Genomic DNA, 27532 nt, shown 5'->3' on the forward strand with positions numbered 1-27532 from the left:
CTTCATTCTTGCACTATGATTACTCCCCTGTCCTTCGCAGACCTCTGTGCTGTTGCTCATTTTGCCCAAACTTGTGCTGGTGCCAGGCTGCCCTCGCCAGTTCTTTCCTAATGGGTGCTAAATGCATGTACCCGCCTGCCAACAAGGGTGGTGACACTGGGCCCTGCTTGTGCGGTGGAGACACCCACGAGGACTGTAGTCTTGCCTATATATGGGTAGGTTGGATGGGGCTGGCAGCTCGCATCATGTAAACAGATCTGGTGATTTGATGTACTCTGTGACAGGAGCTCAAGTATGGTGTCACTGTATGCAGTACCGTGTACTGGTTCACTGTGTCATCCCAGGTCCAGTAGGCACAGCTGAAGGTCTCACATTGTCTTTCAATTCTTCGCCCACACTGGCCAGGCCAGCAGAGCTTAAACCTAAGATTGAGTTTGTTGCGTGTCAATCTTGTATAAGACCCAGTGGTGTATAGTTTGGTTGGTGAGAACAAAGGAGACATCCTCGGTAGTATAGAGATGGACTTCATCATCTGCCTTCTGAGAAGCCATCCAGCAGGCTTTCTTAGTTCGGCTTCTGGGCCATTACTCAATCCGATGTTAATCTCCCGAAGTGGGTTACCATCACACAGAAACATAAAGACAGGGAGTGCCGTGGAGTACAGTAAAGTACCTCCTCGTCAGCCAAGCTTTCAATTACAGGCTGCACATGATCATCCCCGGCTTGTTTAGTTTGATCCACTACGCCCACATAGGCTCATTGGCTGTCGAGGAGCCTGGGAAGGTTGCGTTTGCAGCGAAGGGCTAGACAGTGGTAAAGAATACACACACCAAAGTGAGATGTGTTACATGGAGACACAAAGAGGCCTGTCGCATGTCAAATCGGTCAACCCCAAGTCAAGATACCGTGTTCAAATGCCCCCCACTGTAGACCGTTTCCACAGTCAGGCGAAAATAGTTTGTGCTGGACACACCTTCATTTCCCCACCTCCTTTTGTGGCAAAAAGCCTTTCTGACTTTTTGATACATAGGGCCATTTTGCTGTTATTATTCCAGTCCGGCCTAGGGGCAGGTGGTTGATGGTGGTGTGCCAGAAAGTGTTACTGAGAGATGAAGGTGTTGATTTATGTAGTGGACAACCTCTCCCGTCCAGATTGTGGGCAGGTACCACGGTTGGCCTGTTTGAAAGTGAGCGTTGAGCTTCTTGCAGTAACTGGAGCTTTGAGACTTTGGACTTGCAGCTACCGAACATTGCAGCAAACTGCACAGAGACCAGTAGAACCGGCCCTGTCTTGAGGCGCGGAGCTCCACCAAACCACACAGCAGCATGTCTGGGGCATGTCCAAGCTGCTGGACTGCATCACAGCTGTATCGAGTAGATGTAGGGATAAGCATTTTATAAGGTAACGTTCAGCCACTACTCAATGCAAACTTTTAAATTAGTTGAGAAGACCCTATATTTTGCAAGGATACAGGTGTTTTCTGGACATAGGTCATAAGTTCTTGAAGCATGATTACATGTTCATAAAATGTAGTGTACATCCCAAAAATGGGTAAAGAGTCATCACAGCTGTTTTATCTATCTTTCGATCATGTTGTGATTGTGATTCACTGAGCAGTAGCGGAGAATGTGTATTACCAAATGTTGTCATATATGTATTCCAGGTGATCCTCCGTAACTTGTCTTCCTGCTTTCTCCTACAGCCGCAGTACACAAACCTGGGGCTCCTGAGCGGCATGGACCAGCAGATCCAGAATGGCTCCTCGTCCACGAGTCCCTACAACACTGACCATGCTCAGAACAACGTCACGGCTCCCTCGCCCTACGCACAGCCGAGCTCCACCTTCGATGCGCTGTCGCCCTCTCCGGCTATCCCCTCCAACACCGACTACCCCGGCCCCCATAGCTTTGACGTATCATTTCAGCAGTCCAGCACCGCCAAGTCGGCCACGTGGACGGTAAGAGCCTTCACGAGCCCCCCCCTCTTCTTCTTTGTGTGTGATATGGATTGTGTGTTTGGGTACTCCATAATGTCCACCATGTCCGAGTATCCTGCGGTCTGGAAGGACTGGGGAGCAGAGAGGGTTGGCTTCTGATTGACTACCAGGACTTGAACACTTTAGCCTCTTGATCAGACGGCTTCTGAAGGATGTAGTCTTTTGAGCTTGAGATATGAATGAATGAATGAATGACTCTTTATTGTATAAAACATTTTAAAATATTCATCACAATCGAAAAAAACATTACAATCACGAACATATCTGCAAATATTCCATAAGAGCAGCGTTTCAATTGCACTTTAAGACAACAATAAGCATAATCTAAAAATGTTGTTAGTGTCCCATTAAATTGACAATCTGTAGTGATAGGGCACGCTTGGCAGAATTGGATGAACATAAAATGCCCTGTGCTGAAAGCTCTCGACTATGCGCTCTTAGTTTGTGGCTGGTGCATCACAGGTACATGTTTCGCATCAGCACCCGTTTGCAGCATATTGTTGATAACGCCATTAGTTCCGTTTTAAAGATGTGAAAGGCGTCGCTTGTCAGACCTGGGAGGCAGGACCTCAGTGGGTCGTTTGTAAAGAGATGGGTGGATTCAGTCATAAGCAGAGGAGGAAGGTGGAAAACGAAGGTAGCGGAGCGCATTCATGGGGCACTGACAGTAGATGGGTGTGACATCAGTAAAACGTTTGAGGTGTTCCGAAGCCCTGAGTTCTGGCATCATCGACCAATAATGGTCAGTTTGCATCACCTTCTCTGTATAATGAACTAGCTGTCAGGAAGCAGTATAGAATGCTGTTACAAGAAAAAAACACGTTGTGGGGATTCTTTATCAGAAATTGAGTGTATTCGATTTAAAATGAGTGGTTCTATGAGTGCACTGATAATTTTTCAGCAGCGTTATACATATATATGTGTCAGCTTGTTTTTGAGATCAGCATGTATGCCAATGTTTATAGGCATCATACTTCTGCCCTTATTTAAATGTATTTTCAGTTCCCTAAATGTCACGCACAACTGTAATTTTAGGAGCTCTAAATGTATACCCGTCTGCCTCTACGATTTCAGGACTCTTTGAGGGTGTTCGAACCAGTATTTTACGGTTGTCGACTCTTGTAATCCTGTTCTTTTCAGCTCCTTCGCATTACTTGCAAACTGCTTTAATTGCAACTTGTGGTGCATTTGTGGCTCATGCAAGGGAATGAACTATAGGATCTGTTGGCGGGTCTCTTCTGCTGGTCTGGTTGGGCATCCAGAGACCATGTGTGTTCGCTCCGTCTTGCTCCGTTTTCTTGTGTGTTGAGCCTGTTGGGTACTGGCCTGCTTAGGACTAGAATTCCACAACCATAGAGATCTTTACGGCAGAGAAACTCTGGAGTCTATTAAAGACACGGAGGCGAGCATTGTGCTCCTATATAGCTCATCCAGCAGCATAGAGAGCATTACCAACAAAAAGAGTAAGCACAAAGAGCATACTCTAGCCAATAGGAATAGTCCCCTGATCCATAGAATCCCAGAGTGGGACCACCGCTTCCGACACGAAACCACACCCCTCATAGACCTCATCATGGCCTCCTCTAGTCTGCTTTTTCCATCTACTGAACATCACCATAATGGGAATAACCAGGACTGCTCACCCTCGGACCCCATAGAAAGGATGGCTCACCCTCGGACCCCATAGAAAGGATGGCTCACCCTCGGACCCATAGAAAGGAAGGCTCACCCTCGGACCCCATAGAAAGGAAGGCTCCCCCTCCAACCCCATAGAAAGGATGGCTCACCCTCGGACCCCATAGAAAGGAAGGCTCCCCCTCGGACCCCATAGAAAGGATGGCTCACCCTCGGACCCCATAGAAAGGAAGGCTCACCCTCGGACCCCATAGAAAGGATGGCTCACCCTCGGACCCCATAGAAAGGATGGCTCACCCTCGGACCCCATAGAAAGGAAGGCTCACCCTCGGACCCCATAGAAAGGATGGCTCACCCTCGGACCCCATAGAAAGGAAGGCTCCCCCTCCAACCCCATAGAAAGGATGGCTCCCCCTCGAACCCCATAGAAAGGAAGGCTCCCCCTCGGACCCCATAGAAAGGATGGCTCACCCTCGGACCCCATAGAAAGGAAGGCTCACCCTCGGACCCCATAGAAAGGATGGCTCACCCTCGGACCCCATAGAAAGGATGGCTCACCCTCGGACCCCATAGAAAGGAAGGCTCACCCTCCGACCCCATAGAAAGGAAGGCTCACCCACGGACCCCATAGAAAGGATGGCTCACCCTCCGACCCCATAGAAAGGATGGCTCACCCTCCGACCCCATAGAAAGGAAGGCTCACCCTCCGACCCCATAGAAAGGAAGGCTCACCCTCCGACCCCATAGAAAGGAAGGCTCATCCTCGGACCCCATAGAAAGGAAGGCTCACCCTCGGACCCCATAGAAAGGAAGGCTCACCCTCGGACCCCATAGAAAGGATGGCTCACCCTCGGACCCCATAGAAAGGAAGGCTCACCCTCGGACCCCATAGAAAGGATGGCTCACCCTCGGACCCCATAGAAAGGAAGGCTCACCCTCGGACCCCATAGAAAGGATGGCTCACCCTCCGACCCCATAGAAAGGATGGCTCACCCTCCGACCCCATAGAAAGGAAGGCTCACCCTCGGACCCCATAGAAAGGAAGGCTCACCCTCGGACACCATAGAAAGGAAGGCTCACCCTCGGACCCCATAGAAAGGAAGGCTCACCCTCCGACCCCATAGAAAGGATGGCTCACCCTCCGACCCCATAGAAAGGATGGCTCACCCTCCGACCCCATAGAAAGGAAGGCTCACCCTCCGACCCCATAGAAAGGATGGCTCACCCTCCGACCCCATAGAAAGGATGGCTCACCCTCCGACCCCATAGAAAGGATGGCTCACCCTCGGACCCCATAGAAAGGAAGGCTCACCCTCGGACCCCATAGAAAGGATGGCTCACCCTCGGACCCCATAGAAAGGAAGGCTCACCCTCGGACCCCATAGAAAGGAAGGCTCACCCTCGGACCCCATAGAAAGGATGGCTCACCCTCGGACCCCATAGAAAGGATGGCTCACCCTCGGACCCCATAGAAAGGAAGGCTCACCCTCCGACCCCATAGAAAGGATGGCTCACCCTCCGACCCCATAGAAAGGAAGGCTCACCCTCGGACCCCATAGGAAGGAAGGCTCACCCTCGGACCCCATAGAAAGGATGGCTCACCCTCGAACCCCATAGAAAGGATGGCTCACCCTCCGACCCCATAGAAAGGATGGCTCACCCTCGAACCCCATAGAAAGGATGGCTCACCCTCGGACCCCATAGAAAGGAAGGCTCACCCTCTGACCCCATAGAAAGGATGGCTCACCCTCGGACCCCATAGAAAGGATGGCTCACCCTCGAACCCCATAGAAAGGATGGCTCACCCTTCGACCCCATAGAAAGGATGGCTCACCCTCGAAAGCCATAGAAAGGATGGCTCACCCTCGGACCCCATAGAAAGGAAGGCTCACCCTCGGACCCCATAGAAAGGATGGCTCACCCTCCGACCCCATAGAAAGGATGGCTCACCCTCCGACCCCATAGAAAGGATGGCTCACCCTCGGACCCCATAGAAAGGATGGCTCACCCTCGAACCCCATAGAAAGGAAGGCTCCCCCTCGGACCCCATAGAAAGGAAGGCTCCCCCTCGGACCCCATAGAAAAGAAGGCTCCCCCTCGGACCCCATAGAAAGGATGGCTCACCCTCGAACCCCATAGAAAGGATGGCTCACCCTCGAACCCCATAGAAAGGATGGCTCACCCTCGGACCCCATAGAAAGGATGGCCATGCAGGATGTCTTCTCATACCTCAAACTCCGAACACACCCATGCATGTTCATGAAAAACCCTTCTCTTCCAGATGTTTGCCTGTGATGCAACGCTCATAGCTCATGGGAGCTGCAGTTCTTGGTTCTGCTAATGCTTAGGCTTCTCTTTGCTGCGGCCTAAGTAGAAGCCACTGTGTCAGTGGAAGTTGTACTTGGTGAAATTCCCATATAAAAAAGTCAATACACTTTTTTACGCTTGCACTCTTTGAAAAATGTCCATTTGTCGTTTCTGGTGGATTGATCTCTCCTGGAGGAAGCTGTCTTGTTCTGGCTCCTCACCCCTGATTGCTTCCAAGGGTGCGAAAAATAACTTTTGGAACTACAGGGCTGGAAGAGGGGCTGGGACAGTCAGTGCATGCCTCCTGCTCCCATTGGGAGGCTACCTTTGTGTTTTTAAAGGGTGAGCACTGGCTGAGCGCTGTGGGGCTATACATTGCCTTGTGCGGCTGGGTCTATATGACCGCGGACACATCCTGGTCCAACACTACCTTCTGCAGCTGCATCTGTACATTGCCTTCTGCGGCTGGGTCTATATGACCGCGGACGCATCCTGGTCCAACACTACCTTCTGCAGCTGCATCTATGCATTGCCTTCTGCGGCTGAGTCTATATGACCGCGGACACATCCTGGTGCAACACTACTTTCTGCAGCTGCATCTATGCATTGCCTTCTGTGGCGGGGTCTATGAGCTCGGACACATCCTGGTCCAACACTACCTTCTGCAGCTGCATCTATGCATTGCCTTCTGCGGCTGAGTCTATATGACCGCGGACACATCCTGGTGCAACACTACTTTCTGCAGCTGCATCTATGCATTGCCTTCTGTGGCGGGGTCTATGAGCTCGGACACATCCTGGTCCAACACTACCTTCTGCAGCTGCATCTAAGCATTGCCTTCTGCGGCTGAGTCTATATGACCGCGGACACATCCTGGTCCAACACTACCTTCTGCAGCTGCATCTATGCATTGCCTTTTGCGGTTGGGTCTATTTGACCTGGGACACATCCCGGTCCAATACTACCTTCTGCAGCTGCATCTATACATTGCCTTCTGCGGCTGGGTCTATATGACCGCGGACACATCCTGGTCCAATACTACCTTCTGCAGCTGCATCTATACATTGCCTTCTGCGGCTGGGTCTATATAACCGCGGACACATCCTGGTCCAACACTACCTTCTGCAGCTGCATCTATACATTGCCTTCTGCGGCTGGGTCTATATGACCGCGGACACATCCTGGTCCAACACTACCTTCTGCAGCTGCTTCTATGCATTGCCTTCTGCGGCGGGGTCTATATGACCGCGGACACATCCTGGTCCAACACTACCTTCTGCAGCTGCATCTATGCATTGCCTTCTGCGGCAGGGTCTATATGACCGCGGACACATCCTGGTCCAACACTACCTTCTGCAGCTGCATCTATGCATTGCCTTCTGCGGCTGGGTCTATATAAGCTACTACACATCCTGGTCCAACACTACCTTCTGCAGCTGCATCTATGCATTGCCTTCTGCGGCTGGGTCTATATAAGCTACTACACATCCTGGTCCAAGACTACCTTCTGCAGCTGCATCTATGCATTGCCTGCTGCGGCTGGGTCTATATAAGCTACTACACATCCTGGTCCAACACTACCTTGTGCGGCTGCATCTATGCACTGCCTTCTGCGGCTTGCATCTGTGTGTTCCGGTACACATTTTGGTGCAGCACCACCTTCTATGGCTGCATCAGTGCACTGCCTTTTGCAGCGGAGTCTGTGTGACCCGTAACACATCCTAGTCTGGTGCAAAGCACTGCCTTCTGCCGCTGTAACTATGCACTGCCTTCTGCAGCTTGCATCTGTGTGACCCGGAACCCATCTTAACCTGGCACAAAGCACTGCCTTCTGCGGCTGCATCGGTGTTCCCTGGAACACACCCTAGCCTGGCGCAGAGCACTGCCTTCTGCGGCTGCATCTGTGTGGCCTGGTGCACATCTAGTTGCCAGGAGAAAGCCCAGTAGGTCAAGTGTGCGTGCCCTGTGACCCCACTACTCGTTGGTCATGTGCTATGCCTGTTTTCTCAGTGCTTCAAAAAGCTTTGCATGTCTCAATAACAGAAAGAAACAAATGTTGACAGCCTTGAAAAGCAAACTACAGGGCTATCCTGAAATACAGGAAATAAAATCGTATTTGAAATTAAATCGCCATGTTTTCTTTTACCATAACAAGTCTTCTAGCTGGATAATCCGGTTACAGCTAGTTTTGTAAGGGTGTGTTTTTGTTTTTCTGATTTTTAAAATGAGCCCTGCTTTGGACCTGCCTCTGAAATAATAAATCCGAGGCAGTCGGTGTGTTTTTCCTCAAGTGATTCCCTCCTCTCCTGTCTCACTGATCGTAACTTAATGTCATCAGAGCTTAAAATGTAGTTGTCTGTGTGTGCGGAGTACTCCAGAAGGTGACTTGATATAAAAAGTCTCGCTGTCACTCAGTCACACTCATTAACTGTGGAAGATCCAAGTGGACTCTACCAGTATTTGCGGCCTTCAAATACAGGCTGCTCACAGATGCCTTTAGTGAGCCCTTCCCATTGGTTGCAGTGTTCAGTTTTATGGTTTGGACAGTGAGAGTAGATAGTTTATTGGCTGCAGTCTTGCAAAAGCCCGGTACAGCAGGGCTCCACTCTCTGGAATGAGACCTCATTAGTGAAAGCTCCCTCTGGTCCAGCCATTTTTCGGATGATTCCGCCTCCCGGACTATTCCTAGTAGTTTCTCACCATTGGTGGGTTTAGTTGTTGCAAACTTGCCTCCCTCCCTTATATCAGAGTATTGTTGTTCCTATGATTGAAAGTTTGCAGAGTTGTATCTTGGGGTCTCTGGGAGTCCCAGGTTGCATCTGAAAGATAGCATTGGCCAAGATGACCAAGACATGCTCATCTCAGAGTCGTAGCAGAACCAGCAGATGTTATACTTTTTGACAGAACCAGCAGATGTGGTAATTGGATTCTGTCCTTCTGATGGGAGCTCCTTGGATGAATGACCACTCGAGTCTGCATACCTGCAGGATGGCTCGTTGAGCCAAAGCCTTTTACTTCAGACCCCAGTGCAACTTCAGGCTTCCATGGTTGAACCTCCATAGACCTTCCTAGTCTTCATTAAATGACCACCGCTAATTAAGGTCTAACCAGGCTTGTCAGCTCCAAGAGATTATTCATGTCCTTGGGTCTGCTGCCCAAGTAGTGGGCACTGTTATTAATAGTGTAGGATTCTACAAAGTGGAGGTTTAAGCACCCAAACTTTGGGAGCTACGAGCCCCTACATTGAAATAATAACTATGCATCTATAAATTTGTGGGTAGCGTTTCTTACCTACAGCACATTTCTGAAGGCATTGTTACGGAGCGTACACGTTTCCAAAAGTTCATATCGTCTTTGCAGAAAACACATTGCAAGCAAAATTGGAGAATTAAGTTTATTCACAACTATGACGACAAATTATCCCCGAAAATCTTGACTACCCGAAATCTCCCTCAAAACACGTGGTAGAGAATTCTAAGCAGACCTAAAGATCTTGACACTCGATCGGTCACTTCCCTGGCCCTCAGTCACCCTCTTACCCCATAGCAAGATGTCCTCATATTGTCTCCCCAGGTCTGTCAGTAGGTGTTAACTGCATCCCGCCTCTGGGCTCTAAGAACTATTTTGTCGAAGATGGTGATGTTTTGCAAAATGTCCTTGCTGTCCTCTGTGGTTGCATCTGCCAGCCAGTACCCTCTGGGTTGGAGTAGTAGCATATCAGCCTGGCTCTAGGTGTGCAGCTTTCGAGGCACTAGCAATCCCATACTGCCTTGAGTTGGGTGTCAGGAGATACCTAGGTGGGGCTGTCGGTGTCCTCGGGCAGTGCTGCCTGTCATATCAGCAGGAGAGCCTATTGTTTGCCTCCACGCCTTAGGCTGGCGATGGGAACCTGGTGCAGCTGATGCTCTCAGCACCTCAGGGGAGTGGCAGGGGTGCAACACGACATTGCCAAGGGCAACTGATAGATCTTCAGGGGCATTGACAGATAGAAATATTTCTGCAGCTGGTTGATGGTAGAGAAGTTGAGTGAGAGAAAAGGCGATCTGCGCTGACAGTGGATCTTTGAGGTCACCAGTGTTCAGCGCAATGTCCTAAACGAGCGGTTCTTAGAATGGGGACAGCGACGTCTATTTAGGTGATCCGCGATTGCTTAGGAAATTAACTATTATTGACAGAATAATAAAGTGTATATAAATAAAGAATCCAAATGCAACATTGAAAATTTTAAAACATTTTGCAACTGTGAAGTTCTTTAAAATTGAAGGCTAAAAATAAAATTGGTATCTTCGGTTTGTTTGTGGCAGCAGTGCAAATGTGTCAAACAAAATCTAGTGTGGCCAATGGTTTGCCATAATTGAATTTAGAAAAGCTCCGACCTTCACATTAACTTTTTTTTTTTTTTTTAAGTATTTGTTAATGTAAAAGTTTTTTCAATCATTAATGTATTTGTTTGATGGACGTTTATAATATTGAAATTGCTTAGGCCGGTTTCCAGTAGTGACTCGGGGGTCCCCGAATTACAATAATGATTGAGTGGTCCTCGGATTCCTTCAATGCGTAACTGGGGTCCACAGCCGTCAATAGGTTAAACACTGACTTGACTGAAAGAGTGAGCACAAACTTTCTGCTTTTTGTTGCCCTGCAGTCCTGAGTGGTCAATGTCCCTAAGATTGGCTTCCCTTTGTAGACACTATGTCCTCTTGTTTGCTAAGAAGACTTGTTTCAAGAAGGAGGCTGTTACTGCAAATGCAGCGCCCCCAAGAGCACGCGACCCGTCTCATTAATAAGAGAGCAGAGACTGGGGCCCTTTATTACCCGAGCGTCTGCCCTAAAACCATGGAATCGCCGCGTGAAAAATGCACCCAGCCTCGTGAACCGTAGGCCGACCGCCATGATGGTCGCAAAGATGACGTGTCTTCAGATCATGTGTTTAGGGGCGCAGGGTGGCAGTGCCGTGGTTGGGTCCCAGAGTCCGGGTTAAGTTCCTTCTCGAAGGGGCAGAAAGAGAGAAGTAGGATGCTGGCTCTTGTCTCTTTCAAGAAGCTTTTTCAGGCTGTGGGAAAGGATGTTAAACGCAGCCTTTCATGTCTGCTCCGAGGCTTTAGACGATTGCGCAGATGGTCACAACTTAACCCCTTTGTTTTCAGGCGGCCATAAAACCGCAGCACCTGTTCCTTGGGGAGAGGCCTGGCTTCTAATTTAGTGTCCGCTTCCCCCTCGTCCGCCAGCAGTCCCCTCCCTCCCGGCCGTCACTGGGACAGGAGCCCGCTGGGTGCCTACCCCAGAGGACAGCGTGGTTCCATGCTGATGTCCTTAGCGAGGTTCACCAACATAGCGCCCACCACCAGCTGAATTAGCGCCTCGTTCGTTATAGGTGTTGTGAAGCGTTGGCTCTGCTACTTGCTTAAATAAGGATAAAGTACCCGCAAGCTCTCAGGACGCTTTGTGCAGCCCGGCCAAGTGTCACTCATCCGAGGTTAGAATAACGCATTCGGGCTGAGGCCACGCATCATCATTGGTTCGCAGTGCAGTCACGCACATCAGGTGGAATCCAGCCACAGGCTGTCCTGGTGATCCACTCTGTCCTGTCTGGTGGGCCCCCCCTCGAAGCAGGCGGTGCCATCACATCACTGCTCACACTAGCAGCAGTGAGGGGCAGGGGCTCGCAGGCTGCTCGGGGAGCGCCTGCCCTCATGCCCGCCCTCTGTCCTGGTTCTGGGCTCTCACTGCTGCTTTCATCTACAGCAGACCTCTGCTCCGGCTCCTCCAGGGAGCTCTCTTCTAGTGTCTCAAGTAAGAGGCCAGCGTGCCAGCCCAAAAACGTCTTCAGATTTAAATCCTGGAGGCATGCCAGTGCCTGCTCAGTCCAAAGGAAGTCATGTGGCAGCCCTTTCCTGTAGCCACCTCCTTAGTCTTCCTTGCATTATGTCTTCTGATTGTGTGTGCTCCTTTTAAGGAGCTTCGTTCTGGACTTTCAGGTTGAATTGAGTTTTCCATATTATTTCATGTCACCAGGGAGGCCGTGCTCCAGCCCTGGGTTTAATTTAACACAGAGATGCATTCTGGTATGTGCAGTCCTAATCCCTACAGTGAAACTCATTGAATTACCTCCAGTGGTGTACAAATGGAAGGAAGTCTAGGCACCAGAGCATGTGGGTGGCGTTGCCATGAAGCACCTGGAGCACCGAGGTTGCCTGAGTGCAGGGGCCTCTCTCCCTAGGCAGTCAGTGTTCATGCCCCCTGCTCATCACTGTACCTGTCCCGGGCTCTGCCTCCTCGGCTTCTTTTGGCGGTGGCGGTCTCTTGTTGCCTCATCATCATCCCAGTTTGAGCCTGACCCTATACTCCTGCCTTGCATTGATCTCTCAATCATTTTGTATTGGTCTTTCCCTCTCCCCCAGTTCTCGGGGACAGTGACCTGTCCTCCATCCTTTGCACATTTTTTCCACCCATGGTTAACATCTCTCTTGGACATCGGTGTTTCCATTTGTCTCTCACCTAAGAGACTTTCATTGAATGTCTTTAAAGGAGGCCATAGTAACAATTGGTATTAATAGCACTTACGTTAATTATTAGTTCATTTCTGGTATTGAAGTATCGCTGAAGCTTATCTCTGAAAACAACGCAGTGCTTGCCTTCCTAGTCTTGGGTTCTTCAGACATTTTTAAAAACCTGAGTAGTACAGTTTGAGCCCTCGCCTCACTCCACGCATGATGGGCCTGAAATGAGTCTATTTTCTTTGCATTCTGATACTTCTCCTTCTCTTCTCTCCCACCATAAATGCAGGACTACAGGAAGAATGCAAATTAAAAACCTGGACTGTCTGCTGATGGTGGTGGTTTAACTCTCGCGCATGTTGCTTTTCTTTTACAGAAAAGTGTTGGATGAATTCCAACAAATCTATTTAGACAGCACACAACACTATCTGCCTCTTGGAGTAAACTGAAGGGGAAAAGTCATGCACATGAACCTCATCAAAGGCTGGGTGTGCATCAAGGGGTCCCAAAGAAAGGGGCCAGTGCTTGAAGGCTGATAGGTTCAGTTTTTCTTATAAAACGCATGGTTACCAAAGTTTCTGGGCGCTAAAGAGCAAGTACACATACAAATGATTGTTAGGCAAGTCTTGCTTTTAGGTTCTGACCCGGAGCTGATTGCTCTGCTCTTCTGTCTCAGCCAAGGCGGTAGAGTGCTACGCTGCTCTTCTGTCTCAGCCAAGGCGGTAGAGTGCTCCGCTGCTCTTCTGTCTCAGCCAAGGCGGTAGAGTGCTCTACTGCTCTTCTGTCTCAGCCAAGGCGGTAGAGTGCTACGCTGCTCTTCTGTCTCAGCCAAGGCGGTAGAGTGCTACGCTGCTCTTCTGTCTCAGCCAAGGCGGTAGAGTGCTACGCTGCTCTTCTGTCTCAGCCAAGGCGGTAGAGTGCTATGCTGCTCTTCTGTCTCAGCCAAGGCAGTAGAGTGCTCCGCTGCTCTTCTGTCTCAGCCAAGGCGGTAGAGTGCTCCGCTGCTCTTCTGTCTCAGCCAAGGCGGTAGAGTGCTCCGCTGCTCTTCTGTCTCAGCCAAGGCGGTAGAGTGCTCCGCTGCTCTTCTGTCTCAGCCAAGGCGGTAGAGTGCTCCGCTGCTCTTCTGTCTCAGCCAAGGCGGTAGAGTGCTACGCTGCTCTTCTGTCTCAGCCAAGGCGGTAGAGTGCTCCGGTGCTCTTCTGTCTCAGCCAAGGCGGTAGAGTGCTCCGCTGCTCTTCTGTCTCAGCCAAGGCGGTAGAGTGCTCCGCTGCTCTTCTGTCTCAGCCAAGGCGGTAGAGTGCTACGCTGCTCTTCTGTCTCAGCCAAGGCGGTAGAGTGCTCCGCTGCTCTTCTCTCTCAGCCAAGGCGGTAGAGTGCTCCGCTGCTCTTCTGTCTCAGCCAAGGCGGTAGAGTGCTCCGCTGCTCTTCTGTCTCAGCCAAGGCGGTAGAGTGCTCCGCTGCTCTTCTGTCTCAGCCAAGGCGGTAGAGTGCTACGCTGCTCTTCTTTCTCAGCCAAGGCGGTAGTGCTACGCTGCTCTTCTGTCTCAGCCAAGGCGGTAGAGTGCTACGCTGCTCTTCTGTCTCAGCCAAGGCAGTAAAGTGCTCCGCTGCTCTTCCGTTTCACCCAAGGCGGTAGAGTGCTCTGCTGCTCTTCTGTCTCAGCCAAGGCGGTAGAGTGCTACGCTGCTCTTCTGTCTCAGCCAAGGCGGTAGAGTGCTCCGCTGCTCTTCTGTCTCAGCCAAGGCGGTAGAGTGCTACGCTGCTCTTCTGTCTCAGCCAAGGCGGTAGAGTGCTACGCTGCTCTTCTGTCTCAGCCAAGGCGGTAGAGTGCTCCGCTGCTCTTCTGTATCAGCCAAGGCGGTATAGTGCTCCGCTGCTCTTCTGTCTCAGCCAAGGCGGTAGAGTGCTACGCTGCTCTTCTGTCTCAGCCAAGGCGGTAGAGTGCTACGCTGCTCTTCTGTCTCAGCCAAGGCGGTAGAGTGCTCCGCTGCTCTTCTGTCTCAGCCAAGGCGGTAGAGTGCTCCGCTGCTCTTCTGTCTCAGCCAAGGCGGTAGAGTGCTCCGCTGCTCTTCTGTCTCAGCCAAGGCGGTAGAGTGCTCCGCTGCTCTTCTGTCTCAGCCAAGGCGGTAGAGTGCTCCGCTGCTCTTCTGTCTCAGCCAAGGCGGTAGAGTGCTCCGCTGCTCTTCTGTCTCAGCCAAGGCGGTAGAGTGCTCCGCTGCTCTTCTGTCTCAGCCAAGGCGGTAGAGTGCTACGCTGCTCTTCTGTCTCAGCCAAGGCAGTAGAGTGCTCCGCTGCTCTTCTTTCTCAGCCAAGGCGGTAGAGTGCTATGCTGCTCTTCCGTTTCACCGTAGGCGGTAGAGTGCTCTGCTGCTCTTCTTTCTCAGCCAAGGCGGTAGAGTGCTACGCTGCTCTTCTGTCTCAGCCAAGGCGGTAGAGTGCTACGCTGCTCTTCTGTCTCAGCCAAGGCGGTAGAGTGCTCTACTGCTCTTCTGTCTCAGCCAAGGCGGTAGAGTGCTCTGCTGCTCTTCTTTCTCAGCCAAGGCGGTAGAGTGCTCCGCTGCTCTTCTGTCTCAGCCAAGGCGGTAGAGTGCTACGCTGCTCTTCTGTCTCAGCCAAGGCGGTAGAGTGCTCCACTGCTCTTCTGTTTCACCCAAGGCGGTAGAGTGCTCCGCTGCTCTTCTGTCTCAGCCAAGGCGGTAGAGTGCTACGCTGCTCTTCTGTCTCAGCCAAGGCGGTAGAGTGCTCCGCTGCTCTTCTGTCTCAGCCAAGGCGGTAGAGTGCTACGCTGCTCTTCTGTCTCAGCCAAGGCGGTAGAGTGCTCTACTGCTCTTCTGTCTCAGCCAAGGCGGTAGAGTGCTCCGCTGCTCTTCTGTTTCACCCAAGGCGGTAGAGTGCTCCGCTGCTCTTCTGTCTTAGCCAAGGCGGTAGAGTGCTCCACTGCTCTTCTGTTTCACCCAAGGCGGTAGAGTGCTCCGCTGCTCTTCTGTCTCAGCCAAGGCTGTAGAGTGCTCCGCTGCTCTTCTGTCTCAGCCAAGGCGGTAGAGTGCTCCGCTGCTCTTCTGTCTCAGCCAAGGCGGTAGAGTGCTCTGCTGCTCTTCTTTCTCAGCCAAGGCGGTAGAGTGCTCCGCTGCTCTTCTGTCTCAGCCAAGGCGGTAGAGTGCTACGCTGCTCTTCTGTCTCAGCCAAGGCGGTAGAGTGCTCCACTGCTCTTCTGTTTCACCCAAGGCGGTAGAGTGCTCCGCTGCTCTTCTGTCTCAGCCAAGGCGGTAGAGTGCTACGCTGCTCTTCTGTCTCAGCCAAGGCGGTAGAGTGCTCCGCTGCTCTTCTGTCTCAGCCAAGGCGGTAGAGTGCTATGCTGCTCTTCCGTTTCACCGTAGGCGGTAGAGTGCTCTGCTGCTCTTCTTTCTCAGCCAAGGCGGTAGAGTGCTACGCTGCTCTTCTTTCTCAGCCAAGGCGGTAGAGTGCTACGCTGCTCTTCTGTCTCAGCCAAGGCGGTAGAGTGCTACGCTGCTCTTCTGTTTCACCCAAGGCGGTAGAGTGCTCCGCTGCTCTTCTGTCTCAGCCAAGGCGGTAGAGTGCTATGCTGCTCTTCCGTTTCACCGTAGGCGGTAGAGTGCTCTGCTGCTCTTCTTTCTCAGCCAAGGCGGTAGAGTGCTACGCTGCTCTTCTGTCTCAGCCAAGGCGGTAGAGTGCTACGCTGCTCTTCTGTCTCAGCCAAGGCGGTAGAGTGCTACGCTTGCTGGAGGCTCGAACCACTGCACATTTGGGGATAAATGAAAGATGTTGAGTCCTCCCTGCTTTATCGTGATTGAACTTTGAGTCCAGAAAGTGAACTAGGCCCTAAAAGAAGATTGTGTACATCATGCACTTAGATGTGCTTGAAATTGTCTCCTAGGAGCACGTGCAATGTTGTCCGTGCAAGAGAACAGTGGTGTAACGTAAAGCAATGTAGGATGTGATGAGGGGGCCCATGATTCTAACACATCTCCGATAGTCATTGACCCTGGGCTTTCTGAGAGCCCCCTGAAGGGTAGTACCCCTGTCAGAGAGACCTGATTGGACGTGCTAGGTCCCAATGGTGCTGTAGCGGTCTTGCTTCTTTGAAGCCAAAGAGGAGGTTTAGCAGATACATCAAGATGGATTCACAGCTTGTTAGGAGGACAGGAAGGGTGTGAGGAGCTTCATGGTCCTCAGATGATACATAATTCCTTTGGTGTGGTCAAGCAGCTATTTCTAGCCTTTATTTGAGGCCTAGACTTATGACCATGACTTTCCCCAGTAAGCATTGTGGCCGGGGGAGGTGCATCCCATAGGGGTGATTTGATGGTAGATTGGCATGCAGTGTTAAATAATGTGTTTATACTCTGGCATCAGCTCAGTCAGTTTGATGAACACGGTTCAGCTCTTTCATTCTCCCTGAGAAAGTTCTGGATGTCACTTGCCTCCCAAACCGGAAAGTCGAAGGTGCAATTTTATAAACTTGAGGCACTGCCCACCCTTCAGACACGCCCCAAGCTGTGCATGGAAGGTCTGGGCCACAGACACTGCTCCGCTCCTGTGCATCAGAGTATGGTTTTTCAAACTACCAAGGCTGCCTTGAGCTCCTGTGGCAGGGGTCTGATGAAAACAAGCAATTCATTACTTTGCAGACGCCTTCTGCTGTTACCGGATTGGACCCTCCAAAGTCTGTGATGAGAATGAAGCGGGCAAATGGCCCATCGTCCTACTGGACACAACAAGTGGAGTTTAGGTCTCGTATGAGAATTCTCAACTCTACAAAATCTCCCACTGTTCTCTCTTTAGGCCCCATCTTGTACCACGACCTGAGACGCACCTGATCGCCAGCCATGTGCAGGTTGCCTCAATGTTTTCGCAAGAAGTATTATGGGAGTGGCAGGAGTGCAGAGCGTTTTCTTTCTTGTTCACCTTCGTTTTACTGAAATGGGAAAGGAAGAGCATCCTCCTTCTTGAACATTACAAACACTCATGGTGCTATGGGGAATGAAATGGAACCAGACTCTACAGTGTAAAGCCCTAACTGTCCTTGGAGACCTAGACGGAAAGGAATCTGGCCACACTGGTAGCGAGTCTCATTTCAAGGGACATAGAATGCCCACCTACATAGTAGTGGCCCGCTTCATCATGGGTACCCCTCTTTGCAGAACTTCAGTTTTCACCTTGTGCAGTGCTCTTGGTACCATGATTTCTATGGGTTGATTGGGTGAGTAGAAGCGGGATGTAAATTGTTACAACTACCACCCATTTGTAACTTACACTTTATTCTTGTCACTAGGTGGTGGGTTCAAATGAACCGCAGGGGAATCATTCGGCCTTACTAGAAGGTCGACCTGTTTCCGCCTTACGAAAGCCCCCAATAGAGGGTGCAACGTCTTTCTTAAGGACCAGACCCATTCTGTGTAGGGCTACCCGTAAAAAACTGCCTGCTACGAATAGGTGTTAAAGGTCAGTGTGAGCAATAACCGGCGTCGGATTGGTAACGTGGGCACTCGGGCGTGTCCAGGTCAAGCTGTGGGCTGCTTTTTTGAGCAGTCTGGGGGGCGATTTGGCGGTTTCTGCATTGTTCGGATGACACCAGCGTCCGAAGGGGTGCCTGAGTGGCCTCTCTGGAGGCAGAAGAGCCTCCATTACCTCCCTTAAATCCAAGGGCAGAGGTGTCACTCCCTTTCGCTCGCTGGGGCCGGCCCAATAACATATGCATATTGAACGGGGGCAGGGGGCCTCCCTTGTGTTTTACCAGTGTAAGATAATCAGTGCATGTTTTTAACCCCCCCCCCCTTTTTTTTAAATAAAACTTTGCCAAAGCAGTGTTTTGCAAAGGCAATATGCAAATGTGGGCCACTTTTTTTTTTTTTTAGCGTGCCGGGCCGATTTTTAATCCCAATCCAACCCTGGCAATAACAGTTGTGATACTGTACTCCCGTCATAAAAAAAGGCATCAAGTCCTTGGTTCCAACCAACCACAATTGTGTCAAGTTATATCTAACAGCCGAAAGCCAACAAAGAAGAAAAGCGCTCTGCAACTTGTAACTGTGCTGCGAGGCGCTATGAAAACACGTTACTGTTTAGTACAGGAGTGCCTAGGAGGGCCACGATTACTGCTGGAGTAGGGTTTATGGAAACTTCCCCCGAAGACGTACTATGGCTGAGGTCTTCATCACTCAAGGTCTGCTTTTGTGCAGGTAATTGGAAAGTCAAGTTCCAGGAGGTTGGGGTGGGGAGGGGCTGGAGAACTGAAAAAGATGTTCTTTGGAGATAGATGTTCTTGCAAATGACAAGATGTGGCTTGCAGGGGAACATCTGCAACCGAGGTATTCCGTTTGAGACGGGGCCAAGACTTGTTTGCTTCTTCATGCCTGTCTATACAAGTCTCTGGCGGCTGGAATGCCTGAACCCACCGCCGCATACTTCCAAGTGATTTCAGAGTGAAAAATGGAAAGTGTGAACCATCACCGAGCACCAACTTTACTTGTGGGTAAAGGTCTGTGTGGCATGTATGCACAGAGCAAGGAGGGCAGCGAAGAGCTTCCGCATAATTCAACACGCCACACAAGTGCTTCATCAGCCAGGCCTCCTGAACAAAGTCATAGAATACAAATATAAAGCCGCCTTTAAACTTAGTGAGAATTAATGCAGAAGTGGCAATACCTGGTATTTATGCCAAACCCCAGACCCTGTCGTGTGCTTATACAGCGCTGGAATATTCAACCATGTGCATACAGGTGATCCTATCCGTGACCGTCTTAGTCATCGCAGAGCGGATATCTACTCTCCGTTGACCCATTCCTTCGGGTGGCTCTACTGTCCTGAAAGGGTCACTGGAGATGTCTTTGGTTCTCCAGGTGACGTCTGACTCTGGGAAGAGAAGAGCAGACAGATATTTCTCATTTTGGAATAATGAATGTTTTACGTGCTAAACTTAAACATGTATGACAATTATTGTTCAGATATAATTCTTCTTTAGAACCTTTCAGTGTGTTGTGGAGTCGTGTACCACCCCTACTCACCAGCAGTCCAGAGGGTCTTCAGTTAAGTGGCCCAGCAGACAGCATGCTTCCCAGCAGCTGTGTCTTTCTCTCCCCTCCCTAGCTGCAGAGTCGCGTCCGGAAGTCAGAAAGCACACAGCTGGCATATCCCTGTGCTGGCTTGGAATGGACAGTAGAGAGTCCAGTCCAGAAGTCAGAAAGCACACAGCTGGTATTCCTCTATGCTGACTTGGAATGGACAGTAGTGTCCAGTCCAGAAGTCAGACAGCAAACAGCTGGTATATCTCTGTGCTGACTTGGAATGGACAGTAGAGAGTCCAGTCCAGAAGTCAGAAAGCAAACAGCTGGTATTCCTCTGTGCTGACTTGGAATGGACAGTAGAGAGTCCAGTCCAGAAGTCAGAAAGCACACAGCTGGTATTCCTCTATGCTGACTTGGAATGGACAGTAGTGTCCAGTCCAGAAGTCAGACAGGAAACAGCTGGTATATCTCGGTGCTGACTTGGAATGGACAGTAGAGTCCAGTCCAGAAGTCGGAAAGCACACAGCTGGTATTCCTCTATGCTGACTTGGAATGGACAGTAGTGTCCAGTCCAGAAGTCAGACAGCAAACAGCTGGTATATCTCTGTGCTGACTTGGAATGGACAGTAGAGAGTCCAGTCCAGAAGTCAGAAAGCAAACAGCTGGTATTCCTCTGTGCTGACTTGGAATGGACAGTAGAGAGTCAAGTCCAGAAGTCAGAAAGCAAACAGCTGGTATTCCTCTGTGTTGACTTGGAATGGACAGTAGAGAGTCCAGTCCAGAAGTCAGAAAGCAAACAGCTGGTATTCCTCTGTGCTGACTTGGAATGGACAGTAGAGAGTCCAGTCCAGAAGTCAGAAAGCACACAGCTGGTATTCCTCTATGCTGACTTGGAATGGACAGTAGTGTCCAGTCCAGAAGTCAGACAGGAAACAGCTGGTATATCTCTGTGCTGACTTGGAATGGACAGTAGAGTCCAGTCCAGTAGTCGGAAAGCACACAGCTGGTATTCCTCTATGCTGACTTGGAATGGACAGTAGTGTCCAGTCCAGAAGTCAGACAGCAAACAGCTGGTATATCTCTGTGCTGACTTGGAATGGACAGTAGAGAGTCCAGTCCAGAAGTCAGAAAGCAAACAGCTGGTATTCCTCTGTGCTGACTTGGAATGGACAGTAGAGAGTCAAGTCCAGAAGTCAGAAAGCAAACAGCTGGTATTCCTCTGTGTTGACTTGGAATGGACAATAGAGAGTCCAGTCCAGAAGTCAGAAAGCACACAGCTGGGATTCTCCTGTGCTGACTTTGAATGTACAGCTTCCTCACTTGGATCTTCATTCGCTCGGACGCCTTACAGAAGATACCCAAGCAACACCCGTTTATACAGCAAGGCATCTCTTCTGAGGCAGTGTCCTGTGTTATAACCCAGCATTGCCAAGCCTGGCAGCGTCATTTCTGATACCAAAATCCTTTGTAACAACCTGCCGGCTCTGAGTCTGGCGACTTCTCTTCTGATGTAAACTTCTTTTGTTGCAACCCTGCACCACTGAGCCTGGCAGTTTCTCTTCTGACACCGCATACGTTGTTACAACTGGGCTTGGCTGCATAGATTCAGATACCAACATCTTTTACAACCCGGCATCGATTCCGATACCAACATCACCTTTCACAACCCAGCTTCGCTTCCGATACCAACATCACCTTTCACAACCCAGCTTCGCTTCCGATACCAACATCACCTTTCACAACCCAGCTTTGCTTCCGATACCAACATCACCTTTCACAACCCAGCTTCGCTTCCGATACCAACATCACCTTTCACAACCCAGCTTCGCTTCCGATACCAACATCACCTTTCACAACCCAGCTTCGCTTCCGATACCAACATCACCTTTCACAACCCAGCTTCGCTTCCGATACCAACATCACCTTTCACAACCCAGCTTTGCTTCCGATACCAACATCACCTTTCACAACCCAGCTTCGCTTCCGATACCAACATCACCTTTCACAACCCAGCTTCGCCTCCGATACCAACATCACCTTTCACAACCCAGCTTTGCTTCCGATACCAACATCACCTTTCACAACCCAGCTTCGCTTCCGATACCAATATCACCTTTCACAACCCAGCTTCGCTTCCGATACCAACATCGCCTTTCACAACCCAGCTTCGCTTCCGATACCAACATCACCTTTAACAACCCAGCTCCGCTTCTGATACCAACATCACCTTTCACAACCCAGCTTCGCTTCCGATACCAACATCACCTTTCACAACCCAGCTTCGCTTCCGATACCAACATCACCTTTTACAACCCGGCATCACTTCTGATACCAACATCCCCTTTTACAACCCGTCATCGCTTCCGATACCAAGATCACCTTTTACAGCCCAGCATTGCTTCCGATACCAACATCACCTTTCACAACCCAGCTTCGCTTCCGATACTAACATCACCTTTTACAACCCGCATCGCGTCCGATACCAACATCACCTTTCACAACCCAGCTTCGCTTCTGATACCAACATCATCTTTTACAACCCGGCATCACTTCCGATACCAACATCACCTTTTACAACCCAGCATCGCTTCTGTTACAACCCAGCATCGCCTCTAATACCAGCATATTTCTCTGTTACAACCCAGCATCACCTCTGACACCAAGATCACCTTTTACAACCCGGCATCACTTCTGATACCAGCATCCCCTTTTACAACCCGGCATCGCTTCCGATACCAAGATCACCTTTTACAACCCTGCATCGCTTCCGATACAAACATCACCTTTTACAACCCAGCATCGCTTCCTATACCAAGATCACCTTTTACAACCTGGCATCACTTCTGATACCAACATCACCTTTTACAGCCCAGCATTGCTTCCGATACCAACCTCCTGGGTTACAACCCGGCATTGCTTCCGATACCAACCTCCTGGGTTACAATCCGGCATTGCTTCTAATATTAACGTAGTCGGTTACACGATACTTGGGTACAATTGGTCTCACCGAGCCAAGTCGCTTCTAATATCTCAATCCTTTTTATTTTGTATTTTTAGGAGTGTATGCAGAATGCAACAAACCTATTGACTTGAAAGCTATTGTACTTATGGCGCACAAGAGCCATGAACCCTTTTCTGTTGCACTGAGACGCTCCTGGTCTTGTGTGTCCAGCCAGACTGTGACCTACTTGTTGTTTTTTCAGTCTTGAGCGCGAGTCAGAAAAAACTATTTCAAGTGAGGATTTCAAACCCTCTTTGGCAGCTCATCTTTGCCTGTATTATGATGGGGATGCTTCTGCACCCACGCACAAAAATAATTGGATGTATTTTCTGCAGAAAGCACCTTTCGTTATTGCAGTATTGTCTGCTAGAAGAGGTTGTAAAATTCTTCTTACTGATTAAGAAAAGTGTTCAGGCCCAAAAAGTTGCTTCTTTCGCTTAAGGGATGGAGCCCTTTTCACTCCATTTTCTTCATCTACACTTTTTTTCATTAGGTATCGCCTGCAGACAACTGTGGTTATGCAAGAGCTTGTGTACTCACAGACCACATAACCACAGTACACACTCATTACTCTCTGCACATGCATAAATATGCAGAATGGGTGTTTTGTGCAACCCCCTTCAGCCATTGGGGTCTGTGGTCCAACTGGCATTGGTAAGTGCTGGACAGGGTTGTCCATCAGTACTGGTATCTGCCCACAGTATTTTGCGGATGTGAACACCTTTAAAAGGAGTGTCCACACACGCATTGGCTTTACTTTTTTTATGAATTTCTTTTCTGCGAGAGCCCATTGGCTGCAGAGTGTTTCCAGCTTCACATTTGTACCCTCCTGTGCACTTATTTTTTGCATTTTAGTTTCCTTTTCTGACATGGCATTTAACCCTATTAGAATGGTAGAGTTGCACCGTATTCTTATGTGATGCATGTGTGTATATGGTAGCCATGTTGTAAACCATACCAAGAGGACCGCCATGTGCACGTGTCATCAGAAGCGGACTGTCATTTTAACTTTTTTAACTTTTACTTTGCTATTCCAAAATGGCCATGCCAGAACAGCAAGATTGGGCAAAAAAACAGTGCTCTAGTGCTTTTTGTTTCCCCATAAAGCAATTTGTCATTCCCTCTCCACTCATGTGTATGTGTTTTTTTATGCTTCATAAGCACACTACATCCGTTTTCCCCTTTATTCATTTGCATTTTTTTGGGGACTCCAAATTAGTTTTTCTGACAAAAGTTGCTTGTATTTATAGGAAAATAATAAAAAAAATATATAAAGCATTTTCAGTATTATTTCAGCTATGTTTTTGGTATTCGTGTATTTCGGCAGCTCCATCACCTGTCACCAGCCCGGACCTTGTAGGTGGGCAGCCTTGCATTTCGTGCTCTTCCTCGTGATCCAAGTTCTCATTCTCCTAAGAGTAATCCTCAGTTTGCACTCTAACTTCTCGTCTCCCTTAAAAGCTTGTGCCTTCACTGTGGTATCACATGCAAGTGTACAGGTCACATTCTGGAGAAGACATTTCAGATTACCTGGTCTACAGTTTGTCAGAATTGCATTTCTGTTGTAGATGGCTTGTCCTTCACAGTGTCTCCACCTCAGAAATTATCATTAAAAATGGCACCCGGGACGGGTGCTTTTTGATCCCACGCATCATAGTGGTCTAAACTAAATATCTACACTTTACCAGGTGGTCAGAAGCCTTTCTCATGACAGCCAACGGTGTGGGAAAAGTTCTGGATGTTAAATGCACAATCAAAAGATTGACACTAGCTCTTTCATTCCCCAACTGTGTGTAGCATTGGATGATTTTTTTAAGCCGGAACCAAATCCAAGGTTAAATTGGAAGAGCATTCAGTGACTGCCTCAATATTGATCATTGATCACCATCCCGTCTTGATCAGCCGTGGCTTTGGGAGGTCACCAGTATTGAGCCCAGGCTTCTCTACGCATATTGTTCCTTGACCAGCAGCATGTTGTTTGTCATCCATATTGTTTTCTGGATGACCCTCTGTGGCTTGATTGTGCTTTAAATAACATACATTATTTGTATGACAAGTAGTCTGCCCAGTTCATCTAAGTTACCAATTGGATATAGATCTTGGGCATTTTTGGTCACTGCGGAAAGCATGACTTGATGTTAAGTGGGGCAGGTGGGCAGCATGCTGGTGCGATCTTTGGTTCTTCCAAGAGTGAAGCAGGCAGAGGTATAGACCCGAAGTCTTCTAGTCTTCCTCGTTTTAAAAGGTCCAGGGTAGGAGGTATGTCTCTCTCCTTCCTGGGGCCCTTCCACTGGAACAAAATGACTGCAGTTAAGAAGCATTGAATCTACACCCTTGTTTCGAAAAAAAAACTAAAAACTTGTCTGATTTCGTGCCCATAAGTTATTTTGCCATACTGCGATCTTTCAGCCAAGCGCCAGGACACTGTTGAGTAACAATGCGCTCTACAAATGCCTACACATAGACATAGCACTTACCTCACACTCTCTCAGCATGCCAATCTCCTACACAGGAACAGCTCGCTTCCAGCCTGTGGTAAGACTTGCAGCTCCTGAGATCAGAAAGTGTCATCCCTCTCCTTTAGCTACCCAGGGCATTCCCCTTGAACCTTGAGCTCTCCTGTTAAATGCATGTGTCATGGAGGGACACAGCACAGTTTCACCATGGGTTTGAAACCCCCCTGTTATTACCAAATGTGAATCCAGCACAAGCTCATAGGTCAAGTACATAGTTACTCCACGCCCCACAGTACATGTGAGAACCCCAGGGGATCAGTGTACCCAGAATTGAATGATGTGTTATAAAGTAGCGTCCGAACTCTGGGGAACATTGATGCATTATTTTTAGGTTGTGATATATGCTACTCACCTCCGCCACCTGCGCAACTACAAGAATTCTGAAGAAAGGGGACTGTCATGCTGATAAACTACAAACAGGGGGTGGCAGGCAGATGCGCAGACAGTAAGTACATGATGAAAAAGAGAGCACACACACTCCATGAAACCTCCCACATTAACCTATGGAGTTGTGGTGACCGCCTGTGTTTGCAGTATCTACAATCCTATTGATGGATTTCTGCGGGTCTGTTTGATCTCCTAGCCTGAACAGATTGCATTGCTTTGGAATAGTCTTACCTCGTGAATGTACTGACAGCGACTCCATCTTGGTTTTGGTATCTTTTTTTATCTCCTCTATGATGGGAATAATGTTCTCATTTTGTAGAAGTTGTGTAATCGAAATGGGCTTGGTACATTGTGCCACCAACGTGCTGCACACAGGGCTGGCACACGCCTTGCCTACCTACCTGCTTTTGCCTGGTGGTGTTGTGCAGTCCGTCTAGACAGAGCTGCAGCATCATGACAAAGTTCTTGGTTTATGCTGGAAAGGGGATGTGTGGTGCAACTAGTCAGCCTTTGCTGGAGGCAGGGACCAAACCTCTATACACTCCATGTCTCTTCATCTTGGAGGTTGTGAAGGCACCTTAATTGTATTAAGTGTTTGTAATTATCAGAAAGTGGAAGAATTGGAAAAAAAAGTAATGAAAGCATTTGGTACAGTTGGTCGGGGGGGGTCTACATCGCCGGCACAGCGAGTCCCCAATAGAAGCTTGCCATTTACAAACCCAGGTGAATAGTTTATTTCTTTGGATTGCCCCAGTGTTTAACATTTGAGAGCCATGTGTTTGAACATAAAATGTGCATTTCCACCACAGGTTGCATGGGTACTGGCATTGCACCAGTGAAGCAGTATTGGGACCTACATCCACAAGATCTGCACACACCCCACCCTGCCCCTCAGCCCTGCACCCTCTCTTCCGGGTTAATACTGAGCCCATCCTGACCCTCAGGAAGGTGGTATGGAAAAGGCATGTTTGCAGTATATGATATGGAAAGAAATTCAGTAGGCTTGTGGTCGGCTGCTTCCTTATGAGGTTTAACAATATTTTGTGTATATTTTGTTTGCTTCAAGAATTGTAGTGGTGCGGCTGCCATGGAGGTCCATTTTTGCACAGGACCCTTGGTGATCATTCCACAAAGATACTTTTACTGATTAATTAATTCCTTTACCTTAACGTAAGCACGGAGCAGGAGGATAAAAAGACATGCATCTCAAGTTGGCTTGATTTGAGTGGTGCTTATGAAGGAAGCACCGTCATGTTTAGGGTCTTTATCGGAGCTTTTGAAGAATTGACCATTACTAGCTCCCATTGTGCCGGTATTGAATGTTTTCTAACTGTCCCTTTGACTTTTAGTATCGAGTCTGAGCATAGGTGTAGTTTGTCCCTCCACAAGGATCTCCTTCTACAATGCCAATATCTTACTTAAATTTATTTTGCATAGTTAATAAAAAACATTGCAATATCTCCATTTTAAAATACATATACGTACTGTACATTTTCACCGTAAACTTAATATTGCATATAAAATGATATGTCATTTTAAAAATTTTCTAAATTAAATACAAATTTGCAATGATCATCTTCGCATCGATTTTCTTTGTGAGCTTAAAAAAGGTTGGGTTCCAGTGTCCTCTTTCCACCGCCTTCAGTGATTTGATATTAGACCACATTTTACATATGGTTCGAACTAAACAAGAAACAGCAAGTTGAGTTAAGAGTCAAGTTTCTGCATCTTTTTCTCCATCTCCTTCATATACTTCACAAGGCCGCAGTTTAACTGCGGATTGTCGGGTGTGATGCAGGCAAGAACTGCATTCCTTCGAGTGCGTATTCCTCGTTGGTTGAGCAGAAATTTCAGCAAGCGTTTTCTTTCCTCTAATAATTTGTCGAAGGAACACAACAAATGTGGCTTATCCTCCTTTGCCTTGCTACATAAACAGAGGTGGCCCCCTTTATCCCTCAGCCAATGTGGAAGGTGGGTTCTACAAGGTAACAGGCCCAATCTGAATTTTTTTTATTTTTTATTTCATGGTCCTTGAGTATCCCAGATCGAGAGAACTCTGTTGTCCTTGTTGAGAATAGGAGTTTAAGACAAACCAATCGTGTGACCTCTTGGCAACTGTCGCCTTATCCTCAATCCATGAAAGGTACTTTATTGTTCTCTTTACCAG

At 49.0% G+C, this 27532-nt stretch overlaps 1 protein-coding gene across 3 annotated transcripts in view; it reads left to right on the top strand.

The window, feature by feature from the left end:
* The window catches only part of TP63 (tumor protein p63), a 418635-nt gene that overhangs the window by 311554 nt on the left and 79549 nt on the right, over positions 1 to 27532 (top strand). For all 3 annotated transcript variants that reach the window (XM_086944626.1, XM_086944624.1, XM_086944625.1), the window contains one exon: positions 1704 to 1958. In XM_086944626.1, the coding sequence (XP_086800752.1) occupies positions 1704 to 1958 (255 nt within the window). The remainder of the gene's footprint in view (positions 1 to 1703; positions 1959 to 27532) is intronic.

Source organism: Lissotriton vulgaris, chromosome 11 (genome assembly GCF_964263255.1).
Source record: "Lissotriton vulgaris chromosome 11, aLisVul1.2, whole genome shotgun sequence".
NCBI classification, from domain to species: Eukaryota; Metazoa; Chordata; class Amphibia; order Caudata; family Salamandridae; genus Lissotriton; species Lissotriton vulgaris.